This window comes from Fusarium pseudograminearum, chromosome 3 (genome assembly GCF_000303195.2).
Source record: "Fusarium pseudograminearum CS3096 chromosome 3, whole genome shotgun sequence".
Classification (NCBI taxonomy): Eukaryota; Fungi; Ascomycota; class Sordariomycetes; order Hypocreales; family Nectriaceae; genus Fusarium; species Fusarium pseudograminearum.
The window spans coordinates 1,063,056-1,080,665 of NC_031953.1; the positions used below are offsets into that span (position 1 = coordinate 1,063,056).

Sequence of the window (17,610 nt, forward strand, 5' to 3'; positions counted from 1 at the left end):
GTTCTCTGTTTATTTTATTTTATTCTAAAGCGTCAAGTTTGACATTCAAGTTTACTTCGGTTTGACTACCTATACACCACACCACCTCCACGCACATCATCAACAATGCCTACTGTACCCTCACGCGGTGGCCCTTCGGGGTCGCGATCGATGCCTATTCCTGTTACTTACGCGGGCGGAAAGGTGACGGCCATGCAGAAGAGGGGCATCGGTCGACCTGCTGGTCAACAGAGTACCGGCGGTAAAACGGTTCTTGGTGGCAAACGACACCGGTAAAGTCTATCAAAGACGAAGAAAATGAGACATCAAACTGACAATACTTCCTTTTTTGTAGCAAGATCTTGCGAGACAATATCCATGGAATCAGTATGTTTGCTCACCTCACCTACCCTGCATGCCAAATATGTGTTTGCTGACCGTATCATTCTAGCCAAGCCCGCTATTCGGTTCGTCAAGCCCGAGGGTTAGAAGGGAGTTAAAGTGCTGACAGATTACTTCTAGACGTCTTGCTCGCCGCGGTGGTGTGAAGCGCATCTCAGCAGGCATCTATGATGATATCCGAGCTGCGCTCAAAGCTCGCCTGGAGACTGTACGCATACCAGCCCGGTTGTCTATTCACCGTTGAGACAGTTACTAACAGCATATTAGATTCTCCAAAACTGTGTTATCTACGTGGAATACAGAAACGCCAAGACCGTCACCGTCCAGGATGTAAGTAGCATTCCATTAATGATGGTAGGAGAGCATCGACTGACCCAGTAAATAGGTTATTCACAGTCTGAGCCGCATGGGGCGCCCTCTATGGGGGTTCGGCCGCGAAACATACAACCCTAACAAGTAGCTTTAACGCTGCTGTGTTTGTTCGTTTGTTACTGAGCCTTTTTTATTGCGACATGGTGTTATAGCGTTCCGGTGAAAGGATCTGTTGATTTCGTCTTTGTTTATCACAGTTGAGAGGATGATACCAGAAAAGGTTGTTGTTTACGAGTATACACGAGGGAAGCGTTTGTCATACAAAGACAGAGGACACAGGGTGTTTAAAATCAAATATTTGTTTGCTATTGATCATGAACTATATCATGAACAAATGATTACGAACTTCTTAAACGATAGAAATATGGGGTATCTCAAGTGACAGTACAGGTAGGTGAGGTATCAAAAAAACAAAAGTAAGAAAAAGGAAAGAGTAGTGCTCCAGCCATTAAATGCTCCCCCTCCTGCATATTCCCATCTCTCCTGTAAATCAGAGTCTATACTGTAATGACCCGTCGTCCTCTAGTGGTATCTTTGTGTGATTTGTCGATTGCTGTTTGTATCTTCTTTCCGTCGGCTGTATCGTTTTCTGGGGTATTTGTTTATCGCAGTCTTGGTATCTTCTTCTCATCATCGTCCGTTCACCCCCCTTCGTCATCTCATATTGTTATCGGCTTTGTCAAATGGTGACGCCTTCGAAAGAGATTAGGGTATCCCGGCATGTGTTTTGTTTTTTTGGTTAATAAAGAACTTCATTTACCTCCTCCTCTTGAGGAGGTCCCAGTTGGACAGGATGCCGTCCAAGGCTCTGGTAGCTCGAACCTCATCACGTCGAAAGGGTGCATTGAAGATGCCGGGGAGCAGCATGGCACTGTTTGCGTGCTCCTGAGCAAATCCAATTTCGGCATCCTTTCCACACTTCTCCTTGGTAACGCGCACAGCTTCCTGAAGCAGGTCCTTTCCGACACCCTTTCCGCGGTAGTTGAGGTTGGTGGTCCACGCACGAATAACACCCTTGCCTCCTCGGAGAGAAAGCGATCGTCGTCGTCTGTGGTTGGATGTCTGGTTTGGTTCAAGGCGAAGGACAAGGGTTCCGATGATATCTTGGTTGAGACGGGCAGCTAGCAGGGTGTCCTCCTCTCCATCGTCAGATCGTAGCCAGTTCCAGCGGAGTCGTTCGGCCAAAGAGATGTAGCCACTAGCTAGATAGCGAATGCCCATGAGGTAGCTCATGATGACACCGCATGAGACAGTCATGCCGAGTCCAGAGTCGCGAGAAACACCGCTGAAATGGTAGATAGAAGCAAGGGCAGCTGATAGACCGGCGAGGCAGACTGGGTGAAAAACGAGGTTCAGTGAGGCCCGCTGGCGCATCTGGGCAATCGAGTCGGCGACAAGGCGCATGCCCTCGACCTTGTCTTGGGGCTTGTCGAGAACCTCGAGAGACAATGGCTCGACGTCTTCATCATCGTCGAGTCCAAAGTATGGAGTAGAAGCTGCAAGCGGAGAAGGCGATGGAGGGACGAAAGAAGAAAAAGGCACCGATGAACCAAATTGCGGAGTGCTAGTGGCCGAAACCATTGCCGAGTGAAGGACAAGATTGGCGCGCAGGAATGTGAAGAAAGCTGCTCGCGATGTTAGTCATGGTGGTTTGCTTCAGCGGCTTTGTCTTGCTGGGTTGTGTCTCGAGGCCTGATATTTCGAACATGATGAATACCGAAACGAACTGCAGCAGTCCATTCTCTGTCTTCATGCTGGCAAGCTGTATACGATAATAGCTCCAAATATTGAATGTTGAGCTCGTACCAATCAGCCCTAGGCTAGATGCAGTATCGTCGTGTGCTCAACCCTGAGGTTATACTGACTAGGGTAGGGTAGGCCTTGATGGTGACCATGGTAACCAAGTGCCAGGGTCTTACACAGGGCCCAAAAGACAAAGAGCATGGCCAAAGCAGAATATGAGAAGAAGGAAACTTACCAGCGCTTGTCTTCAAAACCGGAACAGCACCAACTCTGTCGACCACGGTGCTTGGGTGGCAGGTCCTCAGGTCGAGCTCTCGAATGGTCATGTGTTGAGGGCTCTCCATGGTGGTGCAGGTCGCCATGGTTGGAAATGCGTATTAGACGAACGTTAGGTAGGTAGATGAAGAACAATAAGATAAGAAGTATATATATGAGAGAAGGAGGCCAGCCTTCAGCAACAAAGTCGACCGAAGAAGGAATAAGGGTATCAAATAAATAGTATATATAATATGGTATGATTATAACGATGAGATACTGGTTTGTTTTAAAAACAAGAGATCGAGCGAGGAAGAGGGAGAGATGAGAGAAATAGCTCGAGACAAGTCCGGGGAGGACGAAGAGATTTTCAAAGTTTCGAGAAGGCAAGGTAGCAACTGGGGTCAGGGTCGTCAGCTCCTGCAAGTCGATGAATAGGCTTGAACGACCCGACGCTCTGGTGGCCGTAGCGTCCATTTCCTTTTCGAATGCGACGCGACAGACTTTGCATTAAGATCCTTGCATCGTGCGGCGCTGTCTGTTGCTGTCACGGGTGTCTAAAGCCGGATCCCTGGGCCCTTGGCTTATCCCTGGCGGGTGTTGAGCCCGACTCCGTTTCCAACCAGCTCTGTGACTGTGATCTTTATCGTGGGAGGCTAGACAATGGAAATGCCTCTATCTACTGTAGGCTGTAGCGCCAATGCGGGATGGTGGGTTCGCTCCTCCGTGGAGGGTTTGTCCATGTGGTAAAGGTGGTGCTGGAGTGACTGGTGGTTGCGTGACAAAGTTGAAAGATACGCTACTATCTGGTCGAGCGATATCAATGATTGTTGGTCTAGACTTGTGAGAAGGATTCTATGTGGTGGTGTACTTGCCGCAAAACACATCCAGTGCTCGCTGCATCTTGATATTGTACTGTGCCTATGCACGCCACGTCTTATCTCTATTGTGGCCCAATCACTGGTAATTATCTCTCGAGGTAGATAATGCCGCTGATGCTCGACAGCAGTAGAGGTGCTCTTTTCCCCACTCGGCGACAATCATCAATAACCAAACTTCGCCAGAGACGTCGTCTTTTTGTTGAATGACACAATAGGGGCCTTTCAGCCTTCAGCCCCTCATCTCCACTTGGCTCCCAGCAACAAACGACAGGAGCGGGGAGCCGAGACGACGAACAGCCTAGAGCTCGTTAGTTCACCGTTGGTGTATGCCCTATAAACTCAGTCCAGGTTGGCCCATGCTTGAAATCGTGGTTCTACGGGCACGCGATGGCCAGTGATTCCAATTTGATTTGATCCATCCATGTCTGGTCCGAGCTGCTCGATTGAAATAAATGCTCATTTTCGTTTGCTTTGCTTCTCCGGGGCAAGTTCATGTGCAGCCGAGTGAGGCATGACAAGAGCTCAAGGTCAAGTGTGAGTGGGCACACTGATAACCTGCCTGACTGACTTGGGTTTGAACCAACATTCGCAATATGCGGGTGCTTGAAACTTTGAGCAATCGAGCCATGCGACATGATGTATGATGATCCGTCCAGTTACCGCTCGATGTGTACAAAGACCAGATACTTGACGCTCAACACCCGGTTCCAACACGACATATCCCGTAGCGGCCTTTGTTTTGTTGCTGGATCGTCAGGGGCCTCTAAAATCAAATCGAATTCTAAGAGCTGAGCAGTCTAGACCTGCGGCAATGGTGTCTCCCCCATCGCACTAACCGTGCCGGCGCCGATGTCTTGACGCCATCCTTCTCACGCGGCAATAGCTAGATACGTATGTATCAGTCGGTCAGTCCAATAGTTCAGGCCGACACGAAACAAGATAGTCGTGCATCATGACCAACATTGGCGCTTGCAACGAGTTGATCGTCCTTGCTGTTGCAGACTGCAGTAAGAAACAACATCAGAAGAAACCAAAATGGTAACATTTATGTGGTGTCACCTCCACTGCTGACGTACCTAGCATCCCTGGTTGCCAAAGTCTTCAACGTGCGCCAGGGCCAGCCACAAATGAGGATAATTAGCAGTCAATCATATCAACCGGCGGGATGTGTGGGGGGAACAACCGAGGAGACAGGGAAGATTCGTCAAGAGATTCGCGCCGCCCGCGCCTCCTCAACGTAATCCTTTGTCACCAACGGTAACAGACCGATTTGCTAGGGATTTATCGACAGGCATGTCGATATACTTTGTGCCCTGGTCACATTTCCATCCTGATTTCCATAAAAAGTTGATGCTCCTCTCCCACTTGCCGTACTGGCACTAGTATTGGCTTTCTCGCTTTATCAAAGCTGTTGGTTGGTAATGTTTCGAGCTATTTCCCTCCGATAATGGAAGATGGTTGTTTCGGTTCACGAGCTGATCCCAATTCTGTAGAGTCAATTCTTCTGTTGTTTCTTATTAGCCTAGTCGATACCTAGACAACGACAGGCTTATGCTTCAAACTCTTGAAACGCTCGATAGTGAAACCCTGCAGAAGCATGGGGGCACGGAGCCCGAAACACTCTTGCCTGCTGCTGCGTTTGACGACTTGGTGATCCATCCCCCGACGTTGCATTGGTGTTAATACTGAGATTTGCAGGGATGTTTGTAGCAAGAGAAAGACTAAAGACCCTGAAACCGTTAGAGATCAGCATGTGAATCAACGTACCAATAATATCGACATGGTATTTGTGTGTGCGAACAGGATATTCGTACATAGGTAGTAATACTCACAGTGCAAGAGATGTTTTCGAAAAGTCACATGCTCAGTAATGGTGATAAGGCAAGTACGGGCTTTAGCCTGGCAGGTAGGCACCTTCCAAGTATTGACCTCTAGGTAGGTAGGTTTGATATGGTGAATACAGGGAGCAACCTAACGATGGAAGGCAGCTACCAGAATTTGACCTTAGCTAATTCAATATTTCACATTTACTTTGTTTATTCATCAAAACTTTAAATTCAACGCTCAATATTATATATCAAACCCCTGTATACCCAAGAAACTTATCCATACCATATATCATCTTCTTAGCCGATGTCCAAGAATCATACCGGCAAAAGCAATCAGTCGATAAAGCGTTCCGATCGCCACCAAAATACCAATATTGAGCCACTTGCGGTCGAGATGGTATCCGGTCTTCTCAGCTGCAATGTCAACCGAGTAAAGATATGAGAAAGGTGCCACAAGCTGGCCAAAGTACAACTCTGCCAACCATGTCGCAGGAGACGCCCGCCATAGCCACTCCATATGCCAGTCTCGGACAGATGCCAACGGCGGTGCAGAACCGGAAAGAATACCAGTAATGAGGGAAATCATAGTCGCAAACAGTGGTGCATCTTCTCGACGGACGACCATGCTTATGATGCTTGCCAGGCCATAAATGCAGTAGAAGTACAGGACGTTGACGAGGAACGCCAGGCCCCAGTCCACGATAGGCGTCGACAGCAGGAAGAGTGGCACGGTGAAATGCAAACATCCAAGTGCCATGCGAGGAAAGACGGATACAACCTTGGCAAGGAAGTAAGCCAGTCGTGAATGACCTGCTTCAGCCTCCCTCTTGTACAAGAGCATCTCCTCAGAAAAGAGCTTGACACCAGGAGCACCAGCAACAAGACCGATGGCAATTGCGATCAGAAGAGCGAACTGAGGCGCAGAAAAGAAATCAATCGAAGTCGACAATACATCATAAGGTTCGTGGAATAGACCAACAAACATGATACCTTTCTTAGGGTTGTTGGCAAGGCCAAGCAGGGCGCCTGCTAGCACAGCAAGACCCATTTCAGCAAAGAAAGCAGCCCTTGCGCGGTATTGCTGGAGCATAGCACGGCACAGACAAAGCCAGGCTTGTTTATAGTACGGAGCGCCTCGCTTCTTGAGGGCCTGGCGCATGCCTGTGTCGCCTAGCATAGTGGATCTGATACTCCTCCGCTCATAAGCCTCCTCTTTCTTATTCTGGCGCATCTTGGCCCAATGCGAGATAAGGGCTTCCTTGGACACATCGCCCACGTTGTTGTATTCTCGACCGTTACCAGTGATGATGTCGGTAATCACGTCACCGTGGTTGCTGTGCTCGGGGAACTGGAAACCCATGCTCTCAAAGTAAGTCTGCGACTCGATCTGAGGGCCTTCGTAGATGGTTTGTCCGTTGCCAAGAAGGATGAGGTTGTCAAACAAGTCGAAGATCTCGGTTCGGGGTTGATGAATAATGACAATGATGGAAATGCCAAGTCTTGCGATGGCCTTGAGTGTGCGCATGATGGATGATGCTGCAGTCGCATCCAAACCACTGGTTGGTTCGTCAAGGAAGATAGCCATAGGCGCCGCTGCCAATTCCATACCGATGCTTACACGCTTTCGCTGGCCACCGCTGATAACAGGTTTGCCAACACTACCAACCCGGGAATCGCGGACGTGTGAGAGCTCTAAGCAATCAATGACAGCCTCAACGTGATCCTCAATCTCCTTGGGAGTCCAGTTGTGAGGAAGTCTGACGCGTGCTGAGTGGACAATGTTCTCGTAAACAGTTAACTCGGGCAACACGACATCGTCTTGAGGCACATAACCCGTCAGCTTCTTATACTGCTTCATCTTGCCTGGAGTGTTGTTGACGGCAACGATTCCGCCCGTGTTGCTTGTTTTACCCATCAAAACGTTGACGAAAGTTGATTTGCCGGCTCCTGATCCGCCCATGACAGCAACAAGTTGCCCCTGCTCGATGGAACCAGTCACGTTCTGCAGGACAGGCTTGGGGCTTTTCTTGGGATGGAAAACAAGGTCGGAATATCTGAAAGAAAGACCAAAGTTGGTTGCCTCAGTTGCTCTTCGCATAGACTCGACAAAAGCTCTGAGTTGGGGGTTGGCTTCCAGTTCCCTTTGCTCCGCTTCAGAGCTGTAAACACTGTTGCGGTTGAGAGCAGCCTCGAAACCAGTTCGGCTGCGACCCTCCCGAAATCCATATGGTGAATAGGGACTGTAGCCAGGCTGCATCGGAGCCATCTCGTGATCCGCATCGTCGCGCAGCTCCTTGTATCCACCTCCAGTGATTGTCGCCTTGACAGCCCTCATGGTCTTGTGTCTCTTCAGCATACCGGTATGCGCCTTGGATGTTCTCTGCCATCGTGAACGGAACATCAAGACAAACATACCCACAAGGAGAAGAATATCGACAAGAATCAAAGCTAGCAAGGGGACATAATAGCGTTGGAACGATGAACCCTCTGGACAGCTGCTGCCGACATTGCAAGGCGTTGGCGAGGAGGAACCCGGCTGACAATACGAGCCTGCAGGGCACCGGATCTTCTTCTGACCTTTGTCTTCAACAGGGCAATAGTAGCCTGCCTGACAAACAATCGGCTCGAAAACACCCATGGCTATATTTGAGCCATTGAATGAGCAGGTTATGCCCGAAACACGTGCGACAGTGCATTCTTTGAGAGGAGGACAGGATTGGGGGAGTGAGTTGATGGTGTTGTTTTGGCCTGTGTTTGGTCAGCGTATGTTGTGGAAGCTTTAAAGGGAAAGCTTACACAGAAATCCTTCCCTGCACCCTTCGTTCTGCCACGAAGATATATTCTGCAATTGGAGGGGGAGAGCACCGGGTCTCCAACAAGGTGCGGCATCGTAAGGAAGTTGGTCGTTCAGTTGCTGGTGGGTGGCTCTGTAGAAGCTGGTGGAAAAGCTCGACCTGTTGGTGCCGGTGCAGTCTCGATCATAGACTGTGAGTGTGTTATCCTTCAAAGGCTCGAGAGATTTGCTTTTGGAATCCCAAACAAGATCTTTCCCAACCGGTGGATTCGAGTCATCCTCCATGGGCAGCTTGAGCGACCCTTTGGCATTTTTCGCTTTGTACCATTTCCCACTTGTAACGTTATAAACGCCCTGGGTCTGGTTTCCGATACATTGCCATGCTGCTTGGCCATTGTCTAAGGCTGCATTGGCTTCGGCGAGCTTGTTCTGTCCTGGTAGCGCGCGGAGACTGCACAGGCATGCAGTTGTGTCGAGGAAAGTTGGTCCTCTGGGGGCTTCACTTGCAAGGAAAGGTTGCTGCGGCACCTTTGCATCGTCGACGCCATATCGTGAGAGAGACATTGCGTCTTCTGGACTCAGATCGATGAGCTGTAAAGAGGATATAAGGAACTACTCTCTCACAGTCTCTATATAAACCTTGTATAAGAAACAAATAATAACAACAGCTCTCATCGTAGCAGAGTCAGCAGAGCGCGGACTCGCACCCTTATAAGCAAAAGTACTTGACCTAATATCATTACTCTTGGGTCTTGCTTGAGACCCTACGAAGGAGATTCCGATGTAAGGCTCGGACTAGGGATCTGCCATAAAAAAGTGCAAGGATAGGAATCCTACTATGGATCTAAGGGCAGTGTTTGACTGCTTGTGAGATTTTAGTCTCCGAAAGAAATCACTTAGGGTCTCATCAGATAGAATTATTAGAGGCGGAGCTTGTGAAGCTTGAGCTATCCATATCCATACCATCGCTGATCTCTTGGCATTTGGTCATGATATTGACATGTTAAGCTCTGTGCTACTAACCGTGTAAGCTTTGTACGCCCCTGATATGACAGAACCCAGAGACGCAGTCAGCATTTCTCTCTTTTCATATGGCGAACGTACATGTTATGTAACCAACTACACAACAGAGCCTCGAGAACATGATCAAGGATATAGATAGCTAACCCTTTTTTTACATCAGAGGCTGTTCCTGCGGGTCGGACCAAGCGCCGAGTCAGACCAAATAGAGCCTAGATTGAGGCGCATTTGGCGGAGAGCTAAGGCTTAGCGAGAAGGACAAGAGTATGTCTACAGCATAGATAGGGCTGATTATCTTGCCAAATTACTGGACAAGAGGGGCATCTCGCATTGTTCACTCTGCTGATTGGGTTGTTTCAGAGGAGATTTGATTAGACTGAGAATGGACTTGTTTTGCGCTGCAACATCACAGCCTCTTCCGTCACGTCACCTTGGATGTTCCTGTCAGCAATGCCCTTGGTTTATATATCCACAGTTATTTAAACGACTCCATTAATAAGTGGCTGGTAAGTATCCTAGATAAATCTTCTTTTTCTTTTGAGCGGTCTCGCATTTAGCTGCCATTGCTTAAGTTATCGGTCATCTCGCGTCTGTCGGTGCCGAAAAGCGAAGCATCCAATGTCATCATGTCAGCAATTGTGTATGAATTCGGAAAGCGAATTTAAGCAGAATAAGAAAACCATGCGGTGTGCATGCTACAGAGTCGCAGTTTATCAGTCTGCGCCGAGTAAGCTGCAGATCGCTGTTGATATACCAATAGCAGTCCTCCGTCATGGTCTGATCAGCATCGCATATGCCTGGGGAATGACCGAGTGTTTGGACCGGAAACGATTTTGTAATACGGTGCGTTGTATGACTTGACCAGGAATGGTTTGGGTCTGTCAGACGGCTTATAATCAGCCTGTAGCTCACTTAAATTCGCATCCGCGTAGCTGAGGCTGCAACTATACCAGTAAGACGAGTTATCCTAGCTTTAGTCGGGTTCGGCAGATATATCTCGTAAAAGTTTTCCCTGTCATATCATAAACGCCTCGATACTTGGTATGATTAGAACATTATCTGGTAACATTCTAATTTTCGAATGCAGTAAATCGATAGAAATATGATTCTGGGATACATAATTATGCTGGAGGGTAAAACGCCATACCTCTTCTAAAATGCTTGGTCAACATGCATATCCTGGCCAGCATGCCAGAAAGGCATAGTCACCACAGTGAGCGAGGACTGCTTGATGTATCTTCGGCATTTTTTATACACATTAGTCCAAAGGCTGACTTTACTGTAATTTTGTAGAGTTAGATGGAGCAGTTCTCCCACATGTAAGCCGTGGCCGGCCAAATTGCTTTCTTTATGAAATAAGTTCGAAAGATTTAGGTTGTTTCTTGTCTACCCACCAAGTGCATTTCTGAAACTGCCGCAAGAGAACCAGCACATTCTTAAACAGACAAGCAGTGTTCTTTAAACTAACATATAATGAACAAGGCAACAACGAAATACAACTTCATTCATTCCCACATTACCTACCCTAAACCGAATACCTTGACATGTACAGCTCATATTTCAAGATCATGATTGGATGCACCTTGCATTGCGGTGAGTTATCCGGCAACAGGAGCCAATACCATGCAATCTCAATCAATCGCGTTTCCTCTTCACACGTAACCTAGCTGTAACCTAGTGCCTGCTTAAACCGGCTGTGGCTTGCCTAGTGAACGAGGGGTTGTGTTGATTATCAATCCAGACTTGTCTTTAACATCACCATCTATTTGACCTGGAGAAGCGATGAAGGTCACTCAAGTAAGTTCAATTGCATCTAGAATACATAGAGAAACAACCTGTTCTGAATTCTTTTGCTAATATGCACGCAATGATAGCTTTGGTACTATCCCATCAAGGGTATCCAAGGCATACAAGTCCAGTCGGCGAGATTAGGACCACAAGGCCTTCAACATGACCGTCGTTTCATGCTTTGCAAGATCGAAAAGTCAGGCGAACTTAGGAAACTACAGCTATCTGAACATCCGGAATGCAGTCTCTTTCAGCCAGAAGTCATTGGCGATATGATGCGAGTCAAGTACCTGACCCCGAAAGAGCCTTTAGTACCGTGGAAACCAGATCAAGACACTGTCCTTGAAATACCGATTGAGCCAAAGCTCAAAGATCTTGCTAAAGCCGACATCAACCTCCATCAAAGCCTTGTCGTCGCGTACCGCATGGGTTCCGAATATGACACCTGGTTCAGTGCTTGCTTTGGCTTTGCCACGGCACTCGTTTACATTGGCGATGGTCGACGCCCTGTGCTAGGTACATTCTCTCCCAAGTCGCAAAACACCCCTCCCTCATGGACCTCATTACTTGTCAGCTACCTTTCTGGGAACAAGGTATCTTCCGTCGAAGAAGACTGGATCACATTCTCTGATTGTGCACCGTATCTCGTCGCCACGGAGGAGTCTCTCAACAACGTCAGAGACCGGCTATCAACATCCGACGTGGACATGACAGCCATGCGACCCAATATTGTCTTGGATGGCGAGACTGCTTGGGATGAGGACTTTTGGGCGCAGTTGGTTGTCAATGGTGCTCACGTTATTGCTCTCACTAAGAACTGTAACCGGTGTACTTCGCTCAACGTTGATTACAAAACTGGCCGCACCGCCGAGGGTGAGCGTGGCACGGTACTCAAAAAGCTCATGTCTGACCGAAGGGTTGACACTGGAATGAAATACTCTCCAGTTTTCGGCAGATATGGGTTTCTTACGAGCAAGCCCGACGACAATGCCACTCTGTCTATTGGTGACAATGTAGAGGCAACGGCGCGACAAACAGAGCGCGCCGTCTGCGATTGGCCTTCGCGCGATCCCAAGTTTGCCAGATACTATCAAAAGTCCTCTAACGCAAACACAAACTTGTCTATAGTCCTTTCGTTTTGGCTGATGGCTGCGGCTGTGCTGGGTTTGCTACCCTGCTGGCTCTTCTTCTCTTGAACCGAACTCTTCCTTTTTGCAACCATTGTACCAAGATTAGTGACAAGCGCATGGTACCGAACTGCCAGCGTTGAGAACCTGGATTACATCGTAGAGACAGAGAAATTTATTCGACACATTTAGCCGTAAATAACTCTGCATCCGGCCGTGAATCGCCCAGTGTCCGCAATATCTCGGCGCGGGAGACCGGAGGGGTGGTCTCTTTACCTCCGACGCCGAGACGGAGCGGCTCCTCTTCGGTCTTTGCAATGTCCGTAAAGGGCCGGAGAACAGGCGGGAGGCGAGCAGTCAGTCACACGCAGCCTGTCCGAGCATCTGGAAACGTTCCATCACCCCGTGTCTAAGATTTGCCGAAGTATGACAATCATGTTACGCAAATGGGTTATACAAGCGCCCTAGCGCAACCTGGAGTAAACGGGACCTGGCACTTGGATCGTTGAGTGACATTGAGTCCAAGAGGCCACCAACAGACGTCCGCGATTCTTTGATCAAGGCACGAGGGATCAAGAGAGTTTGACCAGAGCACACACACCAAACAAATCAATGTCCAATGATATAACGCAAGTGCCAAATCGTCGACGAAACTCACAATATGCTCGGACAATTCAAAAGCCTCAGAGCTCCGGCTACGTTCCCCGATGGGACCGTGTCGGCCGGGCGGGCGGGAGGTCGGACCCGGCAGGCAAGGGGGGCGTATCGTTTCCTCGTGATAATTGTTAAGGTTGTCGGCATGACTCAGGATAGATCGGGAGAAACAAGCTATTGGTTGAGGAATGGAGTTTGTGATGGCGGCGTCTCGAACACACACAACGAGCCATCGAAACACCTGCGAGGCTGGTATGTAACCATGTTAGGCATTGGCGCGGCAGTAATTTGAAACCCCTGGTCCGCGCGTCGCTGTAGATTTGTACTGGATGGGTAGAGCGAGTGGGCTTGTGAGCGCTCCGTGTGCAGTGGGAACAATTTGACACAACTTCCAACTAAGTTGTTCTGGAAGGCTTCTGGGTGAACTTTGGTTTTTTGCGGGCCGGCGCTACTGGCATGTCGATCAGGCCAGGGCGTCGTGAAGCCGAGAATAGAAGCGCCTCATTATGAATGTTCAATCTCGGTGTTTCTGAAGTAGTGCAGAGTAGTCGTCGCTGCGCCATTGCACAGACACAACACAGCACAGCACAGCACAGCACACACAGGCTACGACACTCCACGTCGTCCTCGTCACAGCCGCGGGTTTCCCAGTCGAGCATGACGCGCTTCTTCCACGTCAGCAGCAGGATACTGAATGTTGGGATGGCCATTCGATGAGCTTGTTGGATGAACAAGGCAGACGAGATGAGAAACCCTTGCTGCGCACAGGTTGTGGAAATAAGCCGAGCGCGAGGTGCTAAGAGACGAGGAAAAGTGTGATGCAAAGTTACAGTATCCGTAAATAGTGATGATGCATTGTAGGTGTAAGACCCAAGGCAGGGTCTCAATACGAGCTTAAGGCGAACGATAGAAGAGCGGGCAGCCAATACGCGAAAAATGCTGGACGTAGATTGACATGTGAGGAGATTACAGGATGTTGGTTCTGTCCTTCTCATCCACCTCAGTCGTTGGAGTTGGGCATGGGAATACACCACTAGTCGGCAGCTGCGTCGTAAACTATCCAGACCTGCAGGCTGTGTCTTAACGTTAGTACCCAATCAAGCCTCATATGAACAAGATCCAATGTTAGCCGCCTCACGAGCAAGGTGAGGTGAAAAGATTGGGGAAGGTTGTAATGAAATCCGATACCTTGTTCATGATTCAGTTCATATCCACAACGCCAAAAGTGATAGTGATAATTGTGATCAAATAAATGAGAGATGAGTCAAGATAGAATATTTTCCATTAAACTAAAAATCAAACACTGACTTTCCCTTGATCGCCTGACGATATCCCCTGATTCGCCTTGTATCTTTTTTGGCTTGAGCCATAGTCTATTTCGAGTGCCAACCCCCAACACCAACCAGCCCAGCATCGTTCAATTCATAGTGTGTATCGCCTTGCGCCGTGAGCCAAACGTGAACTTTTGTTGGCTCCAATAAGATAAGATCATAAAGGCATTTCTCTTTGTTCCCTCCGTAATCCACTCAGCAGCCATGTTGCCGTGGCATGCTAAGATAGACCAATCCTGGGGTACAACAGCCGAAACAAGAAAAAGAAAAGGGGAAGAAGCCAGTAAATACCGTCTTGTATGCAGAACCAGAGAAAAAGAAAAAGAAAAAGAAAAGAAAAAGAACCAACAGATATTAACAAGAAAGGAAAACGTCAAAAGAGAAAAGAGAAAACGCTCATCTCATAGAGATCAGTCAGGGTCATCTGTAACAGATCAGATCTCCCGAAAGGGAAATTCGGAGCCGTGTCGTAGATTGGAGGATGCTCCCCAAGAACATGACACGTCTGAACAGTCCATTCTTGTGTGTTGATAGACAGACAGACTTGACTTGACTTCATTTGGGTAATGTAGGGCCAAGCGAGACCAGCGTTGGTGAGATGGAGATTCAGCAGGGGGGGAGAGTGGTGCTAGTGCTACACACTTCCAAAAATGTGCCTAGTGGCCCTTGTGGAATCTCCCACGTGGAACGTGCAGGGCGCTATTCCATCATGGAAACCAGTGTAAAAAAATAATAATCAAAAAGTAGACCCAAAAACCACCGTTTGGCCGAATCCCCCATTCCCACCCTCGGGCTGACATGAATCAAGATAGGCGTATGTATCATGTCCAAGGTAGCATAGCGTGGACAATCCTCTCGTCTTCAGGTGCCGGCCTATCGGTCGGTCGGGTATCAGGTTCTCTGTGATGTGTTGTCCTTTTTTGAGGCTCAGCCCAGCTGTGCCAGACCCAAAAAACTCAAGCCGGTGAGTATAATTCCATGACGTTTCGTGCGTGATACTTTGATGATGGGCGATGATGATGATGATGATGAGTGATGGGTGCACACAAGGGGTGTGTGACGGTTCAGTAGCCGTGCATCCAGAGCCAGCTCCGGGCTACCGTTCCGCAGAACGCCAAGCGCAATCAGAGGTCCGCTGAGACCATCTGTCTTTGATCTCAATTGATTTGCGCCTGCACCGAGACCAAAAAAAAGCAGCCATCCATTTTCTGTTTGTGTTGAGCTTCGCGTCATGTTAGTCAGGGCATGGACTGGCTACCAACTGCCACGAATAACCAGCACACCGATTTTGCATATGAATGACAAACAGTGTTGGCGTACAACAAGTCCTTAAGCAGACTGCGTACAAGGTCGGCATAGGTGCAGCTTGCAATAAGTGCACTCCCAGATCATCCAGTGAGGACCAGAGCGACAGTGCTGGCAGATCCACTGGACAAGAGTGTTGTCCGACTTGATCATTCGGAATTGGTGGGCACAAGCGTTGGCCATTTTGTCGGGAATGGTGACTTCTGTGTGGGTGGTACAGTAGGTGTAGATGCCGTTGACAGTGCTGTATCTTGATTGTTGAACCCTCTCACAAGATTCGGCCTGATTGGGTGCGGTTATGTTCCTGGGGAGCACTGTATTAGCCTTGCATACATGCATGAGACAACCCCAAAACGGCTGTAAGCAACTAGGTGAGATGCGGCGTGAAAGGAACCTCATGCCCGCCTTTTCTTGGACTTACACGATAGCTGTAGTATGGAGCGTCAAGGCAACCAAGGCGGATGTTGTCAGATGTTGATGCTGCAATGCAACAGTAGAGAGTAGTTGTAGGGTGTAGTGGATGAGAGTTGTGAAGGAGCAAATAATCGTAAGGTGAGTAGTTGTGAAGACGTTGGTATGATTTGTGTTCAAGAGACAACGGGAGGAGGTCTAGAGGTCTTTATACTTTGTGGAAAGGGGAGAGTAGGAGGAGAGATGTCAATGTCCCTTTCGGTGTCTGTGCCAGTTGCAGTTGTCGTTGCAGTTGCAAGGCAAGTCAATGCAAGGTAGAGAGTAGAAAGGCAGAGTTCTGGGGATCTGATATGACGATGGCGTTTGCAGGCCTGTCAAACAGAAAGCCGGGATGGAGGAGAGCGGCCGGGATGAGGCTTGCAGCAACGGGCCCAGGAGATAAACGACGGAAGAGGCACGAGCAGCAACGAGGGAGGCGGAAATGCCGACCAGACAAGGTAGTGCCAACACCCAATGGAGTAGATTAAACGGACGATGGACGGGAGACAAAGCGAGCGACCGAGTGAGAAAGGTTGGACTTGGTAGGTACTGAAGAGACGACGATGCAAGACAGGGTAGGTAGGGTAAGATAAAGTACGGCACTGTAGCTTCAATGTTACAACACTGCTAGGTTCCCGGGGGACAGTGGTGATAATGTACCCGCCAACGAGAATGAGCCCCAGATCATGGATGGATAAGTCGTGTGTGGATGGATGGACGGACGGACAAAGTCGATGCCCGTGCCCTTTCTTCCCTTCCTTTCCAACCTATATTTCTCTTTGGTCTCTGGTTGAATGACATGCCCCATGTCAGGGCAGCTGCCATTTGTGAAATTTGCCGTCTCCCAAGAATTGTTGCACCGTACCTGTCTTGGTGTACCGTACCAGTAGGCAGGTCTATCGGTCTAAATCCCAGAAGTGTCGTGTTCCCTTCACTACTGACCCCCGTACAATTGGAGTTTTGTAAAAGAAGCCCTGTCCTTGACGTTTCTGGAAGACTGAGAAGAATAAAGAGGGGGGATGGGAGGGGGAGAGAAGAGAGAGGAACCCGCCTACCTAACCCAACTTGTGAGGGGAGGGGGGTGTAATTTTGGAAAGGTATGGGATTCTGAAGAAAAGCCAGCAAGAGCATAGGAAGAACAGAGCAGACAGTACAGAGTAGAGTAGAGTGGACAAGGCCAGACCCGGCCAGGTAAATCAGGTACGATCCCGTACCGGAAACTGAGGTAAAGTAAGTGGATGTAAGGATCCTATGACATGGGAAGCTTGTATCCACTGATGCAGGTACCTCGCCTTGTTTGATCGCGCTAGGGCCAATTCAATTGCAGTGAAGGCGCTGCGCTACACTGCACTGCACTGTGCTGTGCTGGGAAGGAGCCGATGGAACAAATTCAAACGGCAGAAGGAACAAATAACTTTTTGAGAAAACGGCTGGCACGGAAGGAAGGAAGGATGGATGTTTTAATTGAGGGGATGACGATTTAATGAGGAAACAAGGCCAAGCGGAGATAAGGCAGGTCATGAAATGCAACTACCTTGCCTTAGCTGTCCAAGGTACCTATGGATATGTACGATACAGTAGATGCAGTAAGGCGTGGTCGGCAAGGCTAAAGTTAAATATTAGAGACACCTGCAACGCTGTAGAGACAGCGTCAGATACTCCAAAAAAAAAAAAAAAAAA

General features: G+C 48.7%; 4 protein-coding genes across 4 annotated transcripts, besides 4 other annotated features; 2 read left to right on the plus strand and 2 right to left on the minus strand.

Moving 5' to 3' along the window:
• Positions 1-105: 105 nt before the first annotated feature.
• FPSE_04966 (uncharacterized protein) lies at positions 106-841 on the plus strand (the record flags this gene model as incomplete). The annotated part of the gene is made up of 6 exons (XM_009258084.1): positions 106-272; positions 335-366; positions 431-446; positions 502-589; positions 649-711; positions 767-841. 6 exons carry the CDS (start codon positions 106-108, stop codon positions 839-841), a joined length of 441 nt encoding a protein of 146 aa, XP_009256359.1.
• A 668-nt stretch (positions 842-1,509) lies between these two features.
• On the minus strand, positions 1,510-2,858 carry FPSE_04967 (uncharacterized protein; the record flags this gene model as incomplete). The annotated part of the gene is made up of 2 exons (XM_009258085.1): positions 1,510-2,378; positions 2,732-2,858. 2 exons carry the CDS (start codon positions 2,856-2,858, stop codon positions 1,510-1,512), a joined length of 996 nt encoding a protein of 331 aa, XP_009256360.1.
• Positions 2,859-5,750: 2,892 nt separating this feature from the next.
• Positions 5,751-8,819, minus strand: FPSE_04968 (uncharacterized protein; the record flags this gene model as incomplete). Its single annotated transcript, XM_009258086.1, has 2 exons — positions 5,751-8,209; positions 8,258-8,819. The coding sequence occupies 2 exons, from the start codon at positions 8,817-8,819 to the stop codon at positions 5,751-5,753; spliced, it is 3,021 nt and encodes a 1,006-aa protein (XP_009256361.1).
• A 2,238-nt stretch (positions 8,820-11,057) lies between these two features.
• On the plus strand, positions 11,058-12,259 carry FPSE_04969 (uncharacterized protein; the record flags this gene model as incomplete). Its single annotated transcript, XM_009258087.1, has 2 exons — positions 11,058-11,072; positions 11,150-12,259. The coding sequence occupies 2 exons, from the start codon at positions 11,058-11,060 to the stop codon at positions 12,257-12,259; spliced, it is 1,125 nt and encodes a 374-aa protein (XP_009256362.1).
• Positions 12,260-13,408: 1,149 nt separating this feature from the next.
• Positions 13,409-13,449: a microsatellite.
• Positions 13,450-14,484: 1,035 nt separating this feature from the next.
• Positions 14,485-14,568: a repeat region.
• Positions 14,569-15,176: 608 nt separating this feature from the next.
• Positions 15,177-15,213: a microsatellite.
• A 2,049-nt stretch (positions 15,214-17,262) lies between these two features.
• Positions 17,263-17,298: a microsatellite.
• Positions 17,299-17,610: the final 312 nt, after the last annotated feature.